Raw genomic sequence first — 12,121 nt, forward strand, 5'->3', positions numbered from 1 at the left:
GTGTGGCTGGCAGGTCATTTTCCACCATGTCACATCCTTCTGGTTGAAGGCAGCAGGGGCCAGGACAGGAAACGGCAAATTCTGAGAATGAGACCAGGCTTTCCCAGAGCAATCATTGGTTCTCTGGAACTATAAAGCATGCTCATCCAGAAACAGCCTCAGATTTTTCTGTCCTGGAGATAGCCAGAAGTGAATGGTAAGTGGGGGAGCCTAGAAGGATTCTGTCTGAAAGATTGCCATTGGGATTGTAATACTGGGGTTATATCCTTGGTCCACTATATATTTTGTGTGACTTTACCTCATTTTGCTAAGAGGTCTCTTTACTTGGAAATTTATCACTGGTGAGTGGAATAATGGGGGCATGTGAATACAATTAAGACCTAGGAGTCAGGAGACCAAGATTCTAGATGGTTCTGTGAAGAATCAGCTGTATCTAGAATGTGTCTGTGTTTCAATTTTCTCATCTTTCAGATGAGAATAATGATTCTATGCTGATATGTCACAGTATTGAAATTCTCTATTGCTATGGCTTATATGCCACTTTTAAGAAGGTCCTAATAATGATGAGTACAGTGGTTATGAAGATGGGGATCTTTGGCAACTAGGAAGGATATACTTTTACCCCAGATGTATAGTTGTCTCTCTTAGTCATCTCCAATTGGCTTCAACTTAACTTGGTACTAGGTAGCCCTCAGTGAGTTGTTAAAAATGTTGGACACTTTATTTCATTCAGTGGCTACTCATTTTTTTAAGGAAGCGTTTGGAATAAAGAAACAGCAGTATTCATTTACTGGAACTTAGTTTTAATGAAGCACCCATCAAAGAGTGAGACTTAGAAAAGATGGCCCAAATAACATTTTAGGCTTGATTGTAAGGTAAGAGCCTGGAAAAACAACAATCACAAGAGTTGCTTCAGGGAAGCATCGAATGTAGCAAAATTAGTTCCTTACATTTGATGGACAATATGATTTTTGAGTTTTGGGGGGACTTGTCTTTTTCACTCATCCCAGACGCAAAACGATGAATTGCAAAGTGTTGGGATCCGAGTGTTCAGGTAAGGACAGGGCTTTGTGAACTGGTACAACCCACCACCTGTAAAGTGATGTTTTAAACAGAGCAGAGGCCTCAGTATTGCGGCAGAGTAATGCCGGCACCCCCTCCTCACTGAGCTTACCTCTTATTTAACAGTTAATAAAGCCCACCCTTAGCGTTCCCCGGGGGGAGAGAAGCGGACGAGGGCATTGCATACGCATTTTTAAGGTCCCGGGAACTGGGGTGCCTTGTGCCAGACAGAGTACAGAACTGGTCCCTGCGCACCTGACCCACAGGACTCGCTGGAAAATGCCCCGCCCGTTCCCCCTCGCGTGGCAGTCGCTGCGGAGCCTCACTGGGGCGTGGGGGGAGCAACGAGACTCCGCGCTAACCGCGCGTCTGTGTCCCCGCAGGGCATGGAGAGGCCGGCGGCGCGGGAGCTGCAAGGCGCCGACGCGCTGCGCCGCTTCCAGGGGCTGCTGCTGGACCGCCGCGGCCGGCTGCACGGCCAGGTGCTGCGCCTGCGCGAGGTGGCCCGGCGCCTCGAGCGCCTCCGCCGGCGCTCCCTGGCGGCCAACGTGGCGGGCAGCTCGCTGAGCGCCGCGGGCGCCGTGGCGGCCATCGTGGGGCTCTCGCTCAGCCCGCTCACCCTGGGGGTCTCGCTGGTGGCGTCGGCCGTGGGGCTGGGGGTGGCCACCGCCGGAGGGGCCGTCACCATCACGTCCGACCTCTCCCTGATCTTCTGCAATTCCCGGGAGTTGCGCCGGGTGCAGGAGATCGCCGCCGCCTGCCAGGACCAGATGCGCGAGATCCTGAGCTGCCTGGAGTTCTTCTGCCGCTGCCAGGGCCGCGGGGACCGCCAGCTGCTGCAGTGCGGGCAGAACGCCTCCATCGCCCTGTACAACTCTGTCTACTTCATCGTCTTCTTCGGCTCACGTGGCTTCCTCATCCCCAGGCGGGCCGAGGGGGCCACCAAGGTTAGCCAGGCCGTGCTGAAGGCCAAGATTCAGAAACTGGCCGAGAGCCTGGAGTCCTGCACCGGGGCCCTGGACGAACTCAGCCAGCAGCTGGAGTCCAGAGTCCAGCTCTGCACGAAGGGCGACCGTGGCCACGACCTCAAGATCTCTGCGGACCAGCCCGCGGGGCTGTTTTTCTGAGAACATCCTTTCCCCCTTGTGACCGAGGCCAGAAACCATCCCCATGGGATGCTCCAGATTTGTAGCTCCCTCAGGAAAACACCAAGTTGGATTAGGAGCTGAACTGAATGCAAAGGATGAGAAAAACTGTTCTTGAAATTTGGGGAAGGAGGGAGTCACAGACCTTCTTTCCGTAACACTAGGACATCCTGCCTGGGGCTGAATGCTAGGGACTTTTGACTTGCCATATCCTGTGGGACATGTGACCCGAAAATTATTTTTCCTTTATCAAAACGATTCAGTCTCCACAACGGTGGGCGCTACTCTATTGAAGTTGTTTCAGGGTCCCTGCCACAGCGCAGGTGGTTTGAGCAGGTTGGGGAGGGTGCCACGCAGCCACCCTCTGGGTCCTCTCCAAGCCCCAGTAGGCTTTGAGGTCCTCAGAATGCCTGTGAGAGGAGACACTAGCTTTGAAACCTCTCTTTCCGAGTTTCTGAGTGTAAAAGAACTCCAGAATCCAGAGCAAATCAGACCCCCTCTGAACGGGCACGGCTCATGACCCAAGAGGGTCCTCTCCCACTGATGTGCCCTTCCCTCCCCTCTACTTGTACACGTTCTCAAATCCAGCCTGGGGCAGAGTGCATCTTCCTGGGTGGGGGAGGGAATCATATCCAGACCTCCGGATACCCTGGGAGAAAAACCAACTAAACGGTCCTCTAATTCCTGCCCCCTCGCAACAGGAAGCAGAGGCCAAGGAAGATGAAGTGACTAACAGCTTCATTTACTGACATTCTGGTGTACAGAAGAGAGCAGTGGCTTGGAGTGAGACAGCGCTGGGTTTGTTACTGGCTCTGTTGCTGCTGTGTGACCTTGGCTAGTTCATTTCTCCGTGACTTGGCTTCCTGGTCTGTAGAACAGATGCTAAACCCTCACCCTGTTGCGAGGTATTAAGTGAGATTAAGGTGCCAAGGGCAGTGTCTGGCTCACAAAGTGCGGCCCCTGGACTGGCAACGTTAGAATCACCTGGGAACTTGTTAGAAAGGCAAATTCTTGGACCCAACTGTCAACTTAAGGGATCCGAAACCAGAGGTGGGGCCCATCAACCTGTGTGTAAGCAAGCCCACGGGGCGGGGGGGTGGGGGGGTGATTCTGATACCTATTAAGGTTTGAAAATCACCGCAGCAGATACTGGTATCCGACCCCCTTGTGGGCATTTATGAAGTTTTATGGCCTCCCTAGGGGCTCCGTGGTCTTCAGAGTCATTCACAGAAGGTCAAGGACAGACAGTGTCCCAAAAGCAAAAGAAAGAATGTGTTTGTGCGTGAGATACGTCAGTGCATCCTGGGGCAATTTCCCACCATATGAAGTAAGGGATATAACATAATAACCCCTTTAGAGGGCAGTGTTGCCCAATCATTGTAGAAACTGGTACCTGAAGGACTGTGAACTTAATGCAGATTGACCTTTGTTACCTTCTATGAAAACCGCCAGACCATGTATTGTGTTTTTAATTTATTTTAAGTTTGTTATTTAATTACCATTTATTATTTGCATTTAATTTTATTTAATCACCACACCACATTTAGGAAGTAATAGGAATAGCAGACTTCTGAATGGGAGACTATGGACGCTCTTTTAAGGAGATGAGGTTGAGTTTGCCTTCGTCAGGTGGCTCATGAGCTGGAAAAAGCATCGCTCTCCTTGAATAAGTCTCTCTCCGTCAGAGGGGACTTTCATTCCCCAGCAAAGGCGGGAAGTTCTGAACAGAGAGATGGGGCCGAATTTAAGCTTATCAGTGGAGGTTTGGCTTGCGGGCTCTAGAAATGATGCAAGCATATTTATCCTGAAGGCAGTTGGCCAGCAAATAACACTTGATCTGAAAAGTGAACCTGTTTTATTCAGGGGAGAACCCCAATTTAGAGGCACGTGAAGGAAACACTCAGACCATGGGAAGTCTGATGTCCTGTGAAGTTATGTCTTAGGGATGACAGGCAAAATAGCTTGTGTCATGGTGGCGATGTGTCATATTTTCACTTTGAGATCTGTAAGGAATCTGTAAGCTGTCTCTAAGAAAATACGTATAACTTTTTCAATTTCCATTCCTACAACTGTAATGTTAAAAAATATGTCGAAAAGTATTTCGGGATACTTTGGGACCACACACGCAATACTTGGCTGTGTTATTTAATTATTTAACATGCTTTAAATTTATCCAGTCTACCCCCATCTTTCCCAAATGATAGCCGAGTGTCTGAGGAACTGTACTTTCAGTGCTGGGGGAAGGGGTTAGTGGTTGTAAATTTTTATTTTTACCACAAATTGCAATTTCTCTGTATCCTGGTTTCTTTTGAAGTTGGTACTGGTTTCTTTTTAAACTGGTGTCGTTTCTTAGGCTACCTTGCACAGATAGCTAGCATTGTAGATCACCAGAATGTACTTTGCATTGTCGTTTGTGTTATATCACACAGGTACAACCACTCCCTAACTCCAGCTTTTATTAAAGCTGAAGTTTGAGTTATAGTCTTCCAGTGGGTAGGTTGTTCCTTCCCTAAAAATAAACTGGGCATTTCGGGAAGCAGCAATAGCAAACTTTTCCTATCATTAGGGTACTTCCTATCACTAGGGGATATCAAAGTCATAAACTCCCAGTTATCATTTCAATGGCCCTCTTTACACCTAAGGAAGAGTGTCTACTTTGGAACAACACTCCGCACATAATAGGAGCACAATAAATGCATTTGAATAATTTAATGAACTGTTTAGCTACATTAATAGGAATTTGTCGATAATGAAAGCTTACCCACCCTCTTATGTGTCTGTTATAAAGATTGGAGCCTCTACCAGGATTTAGTCAATTTCAGTTAAATGGATCCTAGAGATAAATTTTTATTTATTTCTTTTGTGGGAATGTGAATAAGGCTTTTCCTTAAGGCCTTCATTCTATAAACAAACAGATTGAAATGGTATGTTGTAAAAGGAAGAAGGGAGAGGAGTATTTGGATTATAAGTGTATTTCAGGAAAATGTCCGAGTTTGAAAAATAAAAATTTTGTACTTGGGTCTAAGTGCGATTGTTAGTTTCTTGGGTTTCTAATTGTTTGGATTGTTTTTTTTTCCCCCCACAAAAAAAGGAGGTTTATTTAGCTCTGCATTTCAAGGATTCAGTAAAACTATGTTTTACTCTCTGAAAAAAATGGTCCTTAGCAAATATTCTGATCTTAATCACCTTGATGCATTTGCCCTCAGTCACCTGTCATTTCCAAGATGGCAAATGTCAAAGTCGAAAGTATTTACTGAGAGAAAAAAGAGAAGAGTGCTGTAGAAGCCACCCTACATCAGATAAGTTAAAGTCAGTCAACTTGATATATTTCTCATTCAATACCTTAGTGCGAAAAGAAAGTAGAGGGAAGTGAGACATTGAGATAAAAACATTGCGCAGAGATAAATGGGGATACAGTTCAATGCAGCGATTTCTGAATTCCACATTTTTTTCCCACTGTAGCAAAATAAGTTCTTTCCTTTCATTGAAATAAATTACCCATTCCTCAGACTTCTTGACCTTTCTGTAACTAATTACCTAATCTCATGTCTGCCTGTGTATGAATTAATAACTTTGAAAAGGGGCAGATGTGTAATTATTTTCACTTAGAATATTCCATATCAAGCTGTATAATTTTTAAAAAGTAATCAACTCATATTACAGGAATTTTCTTATTATCTAGAAGTCTCAGCAAGTTTCAAAGCCTTTGGACACAATTACAACCTGGGAAGTAATTGAAAAGAAACCTAGAATCAGCCAAATCAGACTTCACAAAAGCCAAGCACTAGAAAAAGGCAGAAAGGAAGGGTGAGGGACAGGATCTCTATGAGGAAGGCAAAACTGTCCCAGAAATTTCCAGGAGATTTTACCTTGCAAGTAGCTGATCTTGACCATGGGAGGCCTGTTAGGAAATGCAGTAGTTTTAGCTACAAATTTGCTGCTCCAAATATACCTAGGATTCTTTTGTAAAGAAGAAAAGGAGGCTGGACATCGAGTGAGAGGTCCAGCAATCTAAGCAAAGAGTCTGTAATGGTTGCTGCAGTCTTTTGAGAACTTCTGTCCTGGAGGTGATCTCTGAGTGCCAGCCTCTGAGTCTCCACCTTGGAAACACCCCTGGGGTTGAATGTTGCATTATTAATGACTGTGCAACCAAAAAAAAAAAAAAAAAAAGTCTGTGTTGGTAGGATTGTTTGCAAAGGCCAGCCACAAGCTGGGATCCTATCTTTGCTGAAGCATATGGTGTTCCTGTCGTGACAAGTGTCTTTTTAGTTAATTGCAATAAATCTCTCCTTGTTGAGTTGACAGGAGGTTGGGATGTTGCTTTTGGCTCCTGGCAAACTCAAATGAGAGAAGGTAAATCCTGCTGTGGTCTGGAATAGGACCAAGAGTGAGCCCTAAGATCTGAATGTTCTTTTAGCAAACAAGAGTTTTAAGGAGAGGGCAAATCATGCTGATGAAGCAAGACCCCTGTAGGGGCTATGAAGGAACATTAGGGACCCTCAGCACCCCTGATCCTGACTGGCATTAGCATTAGGTTGTGGGGAGAAGGTCTTCCAACGTGCCCCTGCCTGCCCTGGTAAAGCTTGTCTATACGAAGCTACATCTGCAAAGGACGGAGTTTAATCCCATTTTGTATTTCCAGCGCAACCCCAGGGCTGGGAGCGCAGGCAGGCCCGTGACCTGATTTGCCCCAGAACCTTAGCAGTGACTCACAGCCGAGGCCTCTGCCTCCCAAGTACACGGGAGCAGTCAGAGTATGGCTCATTCCAGCATTTGTGTGGATACAGTTGCCAAATTTACCAAAATTTTTGTAGATGGAGTCAGGCAAGGGTTGGTGATGTCTCAAATCTTTCTTTTAGGTTCAAATTTCTTTTTCCATGTCTGGTTGGCATGCAGACATTTATTCTGCCCTCACCTTGTTATTAAAACTGCACTCGTAGAGGCGCCTGGGTGGCTCAGTTGGTTGAGTGTCCGACTTCAGCTCAGGTTGACGAGTTCAAGCCCTATGTCGGGCTCTGTGCTGACAGCTCAGAGCCTGGAGCCCGCTTTGGATTCTGCGTCTCTCTCTCTGCCCCTCCCCTGCTCGCGCCCTGTCTCTCTCTGTCTCAAAAGTAAATAAACATTAAAAAAAAATTTTTTTTTAATGCACTTGTGAAATGTTGTTGAAGAACCATACATTCCTTAGTGCTGAACAAAATGACATTTAGATGATAAATAAAAGATGTGGATATTTAATGATAACAGTAATAGCTAACATTTCTTGAAAACTTACTTGTTGTGAGTACAATTTGACAGGCATTATCACACTTACCTTACAAAAATTTTACACATGTACACCATGATTACCCCCATATTATTAGATAAGGAAAGTAAGGAAGTGGGAAGTCGTACAGTTAGCAAGAGGTGGCCCAGGCTTTGAATCCTGGCAGCCTGACTACAGAATTAGGCTCTTTAGCACTTCCGGGAGTGACTGTATTCATGATATAAAATGATAGCTCACAATAATGACGACACTATTAACAACAGGGTGACAGATTCATTCATTCATCCAGACAACACTTACTGAGTACTAACCTACCAACCTCCTGCCTCCTATCATTTGTCAGCAACGGAGACTGTGTTCTAGAATCTTACAGTGCTAACAATCCAGTAAGCCAGGTAGGGTAATCTTATGCCATTAGGTTGATCAATAAGAAACTAAAATGTAGCTTTGCAAATGGCTAGTATTTGCAAAAAACGAAAACAAAAACAAAAACAAAAACAAAAACCAATGTGAGTATGATTTGAAAATGACCAAACTTCAGCTTAGATCATAAAAACTTGTGCACAGATATTTTGTAATGCTGTCCCAGATGTCCCAATCATGGCAAGATACTTGGGAACAAAACATCTAGAACGGAAGGACATGATTAATAAGAACTTTTTGCTAACTGCTGATGTGCTGGGAAGGCATCTTCAGAGACCACACAGACACGAATGAAGAAATGACTGGTTCAACAGGCTTTTCCAGCTCTTGGAGAAAAACCTCTGCAAATGAAACTTCTGGGGGTCATGCCACTGAAACCACCATAAAACCTGCTTGTTGGTTTTCTTCCCGTTAGGGGTATGTACTCAATTCCACTGCAGTTGTATGGCCTAAAACTACTGGAGGCTTGTGGGTGAGCAGATAGGTGTGAGTATGAATGAGATCTTAGGTATCATGAAACTATCCAAGATGATAATACTTTGTGGATGATTTGTGGTTGTTGTTTTAAGATTTTTTAACTTTTTTTTATCCATTATTATCTTTTATTTAAAAAAAATTTTTTTTAACGTTTATTTATTTTTGAGACAGAGAGAGACAGAGCATGAACAGGGGAGGGGCAGAGAGAGAGGGAGACACAGAATTGGAAGCAGGCTCCAGGCTCTGAGCCATCAGCCCAGAGCCCGACACGGGGCTTGAACTCACAGACCACGAGATCGTAACGTGAGTTGAAGTCGGACGCTTAACTGACTGAGCCACCCAGGAGCCCCTCCATTATTATTTTTTAACGTTTATTTAAGCATGACCTGAGCCGAAATCAAGAGTCGGACGTTTAACCTACGGAACCACCGAGGCGCCTCTAAGATTTTATTTTTTTAAGGAACCTCCACATCCAATGTGGGGCTCGAACTCACAGCCCCAAGACGAGGAGGGGGTGTGCTCTATTGACTGAGCCAGCCAGACACCCCCAGGATGACTTGTTTTTTTAACATTGTTCCCTGAGATTTTGCATAGTAAACACTATTAATTGCTTTTTTAAATGTTTATTTGTTCTTGAAAAAGAGAGAGAGAGAGAGCGAGGGAGGGGCAGAGAGAGAGGGAGACAAAGAATCCAAAGCAGGCTCCAGGCTCTGAGCTGTCAGCACAGAGCCTAACATAGGGCTCAAACTCATGGACTTCATCTGAAGTCAGACGTTTAACTGACTTAGCCACCCAGGCTCCCCAACACTATTAATGGACTTTCATTCTTTCTAACTTCTCTGTAGCATTTGACATTGTTGATTACCTAGTCTTAAAATATCCTTCTCTCTTGAATTCTGTGATGCTGGTCTTTCTTATTTGTCTCTCTGTTTAGCTTCCTTGATAGCTTTCTCCTCCATTCCTGAGATTCGAATTTCTCTGAGCCACAGACCTGCCTCTATCATAGAGGCTTTCACTGAGTCCTACATGTCTATTCCTAGCATCTCACAGTCCTGGAGTGGATGTTGGTATGGATGAAACCAGTGACAAAGAATTCTCTTAGGGCAACTGAAATTGGTGTGTATTCCATGAGGTGCAAACAAAGGTGGAGGTCGTTGACGGAAGAAAACACATTACAGGAGCATGTGCAGAATTGAAATCCCTAGCTGATTCCTCCTCATCACAGTGCTGTACTTTGATGTCAGCCAGACATGGTTTTGCTCTTGACTGAACGTCTAAGAGCAATCTGTTTGTGTCTCTTACACAGACTTATCACATGGTGCCTTTTATTAGAGATATTTGTGCATACCTCAAGGCTCTTGAAGGACAGACACAGTATCTCAGATAAGCTTCCCCACGGCGTCTCTCCAGCTCCTGCTACAGGACATGCTCCATAAGCATTTGTTGAATGAGTGAACAAATGAACCAGTGCTCTTTGTCCTCATGGATTGGCTGGCATTGCTTCCCAGCACACCTAACGCTAGACATCTCCTCCCCCTCGGCAAAACTGGTGCAGTTTCACGACGCTTCCACGTCTATCAAAGGTAGCAGTGGAATCCCAGGTGCCTACCTTGAATTCTCACTGTCTTTTTTTTTCTTTAAAATTTTTTTTAAAATTTATTTTTGAGAGCGAGAGAGACAGAGCCTGAGTGGGGGAGGGGCAGAGAGAGAGAGAGAGAGAGAGAGAGAGAGAGACCCAGAATCTGAAGCAGGCTCCAGACTCTGAGCTGTCAGTACGGAGCCCGATGTGGGGCTCGAAATCGTGAACGAGATCATGACCTGAGCTGAAGTCAGACACTCAACTGACTGAGCCACCCAGGCACCCCTCACTTCATTTCTAAATCTTCCCCTTCCTTATTTCTATGATAAGGTTTTGCCAAAGGATTGCTTTCCTATCAAATGTCTCTCAACTCCATTTTGATCAATTCCACTGCTATCATGACTCATCTAGGCTTTTACCCCCAACACCTGCAACCATCTTCTATTTGGTTCTCCTGATTTGAGGTTCTTCCTGCTCAAATTCATGCTATACTCCAATCTTTGATTCATTTACATGAATTACAGATTTTCTCATATTCCAACCCAAGGGAATGTAACCTTAAAACTTGACTCTGAATTTGAGTATACATCCGGAAAGGTTTTGAGTGGCTGTGGTATTTGTTATGTTTTAACAGTATACTACGACTGGTGATACTGTGAAGGGCTAAGATGAACTTGATTCTGTGGTTTTAATGACAAAACAATGATGTAGTTTGGGGACTTTACGAGAAGAGCTGAATCAGGAAGAAAAGGTCCAAGAAGAGTGGTGGTGGGAGGAAGCCTGTGAGGGGGAGGAAGGAGGAAAGCAGAGAGAGAGGAGCCAGGTTGGGCAGACTCAGGCCAGAACTATATGTATATATATGTATATATCACATACACAAACACCCCAAGCCCAGCCCTAGGTCACCACTGAATCATAAATCCGTGGTGCTGACCTCTGAAAGCTTTCCTCCCTAGAGTGGCCTCCTTTAAAAGGGGTGTTTCCTAAAGGGGAGAAGACTTCAGGTAGCACTTCTCACCTCTTTAGTATGACCAGCTCTTTGAGCTTTCTCGTGTAGCTGTTGATCCACATTGACCACCCAGGACAGCACTGGAGTGTGGGGTCTTTCACACCATTTCCTTTGGTGCGCGGGAGCTAGTAAGAGAGAGAGTTTTCCTCTCTACACCATGGTCAGGTTGGAGCTTGTCCCCACACCCTTGCCTTATAAGTGGAAGGATGTTGGGCTTCTCCTCTCCTCACCAGGATGACCAATCTGGGCCCAGGGTAATATAGTCTGTTTCCAGAAGTGCAGTCTAATTTACTGCTTCTTTTACACACAAGCATATAACCTTTTCACTTGACAACGGCTGTTTTGTCGTTCCTCTTCCTTGTTCCCTCCCAGACACATGACACACCTATAGACAGGTAGATATTCATTCATTCAACAAGGTATTTACGGAGTGCTCACTATATGCTAGGTATTTTTCTAGGCGTGAGCACAGAGATGTGAACAAAATAGCCAAATATCTCTTCTATCGTGGAATGTGGAACGTGTAGTCTAATGATGACAGGGAATGCAGACATAAGAAAAGAAGTAAATATCTAGTTTGTGAGATAGTGTGTATTTGTTTCCTTTTGGGGCTGTAATGAATTGCTGCGGACTTAGTGGCTTAAAACCACCACACACATTTATTTTCCTACAGTCAGAAGTCTGACACGGGCCTCTCTGGGCTAAAATAAAGTAGCTGGTGGGGCTAGGATTCTTTCTGGAGGCTCTAAGGGAGAATTGTGTTTTTTTGCCTTTTCTGTCTTCTAGAGGCTGCTGCATTCTTAAGCTGGGACCCTCTTCCTTCCTCTTCAAAGCCTGTGATGATGGGTTGAGTCCTTCCATTACATCATTCTGGATTCCTCTTCTGCCTTTTCTTCCACTTTCCTGGACCCTTGTGATTACACTGGGCCTACCTGGACAGTCTATCATAATCTCCCTATTTTTAAAAAATGTTTATTCATTTTTGAGAGAGAGAGAGAGAGAGAGAGAGCGTGAGTGGGAGAGGGGCAGAGAGAGAGAGTGAGACACAGAATCGCAAGCGGGCTCCAGGCTCTGAGCTGTCAGCACAGAGCCCAACATGGGGCTCGAACTCATAAACTGTGAGATCCTGACCTGAGCTGAAGTCTGATGCTTAACGACAGAGC

At 45.2% G+C, this 12,121-nt stretch overlaps 1 protein-coding gene across 11 annotated transcripts in view; it reads left to right on the forward strand.

Annotated features, from left to right (window-relative positions):
* APOLD1 (apolipoprotein L domain containing 1) overlaps positions 1–5,232 on the forward strand; it is a 61,493-nt gene extending 56,261 nt beyond the window's left edge. For all 11 annotated transcript variants that reach the window (XM_030321763.1, XM_030321764.1, XM_030321768.1 and 8 more), the window contains one exon: positions 1,446–5,232. In XM_030321763.1, the coding sequence (XP_030177623.1) occupies positions 1,449–2,189 (741 nt within the window). In that variant the 5' untranslated portion in view covers positions 1,446–1,448 and the 3' untranslated portion in view covers positions 2,190–5,232. The remainder of the gene's footprint in view (positions 1–1,445) is intronic.
* Positions 5,233–12,121: the final 6,889 nt, after the last annotated feature.

Source organism: Lynx canadensis, chromosome B4 (assembly GCF_007474595.2).
Source record: "Lynx canadensis isolate LIC74 chromosome B4, mLynCan4.pri.v2, whole genome shotgun sequence".
In the NCBI taxonomy this organism is placed as follows: Eukaryota; Metazoa; Chordata; class Mammalia; order Carnivora; family Felidae; genus Lynx; species Lynx canadensis.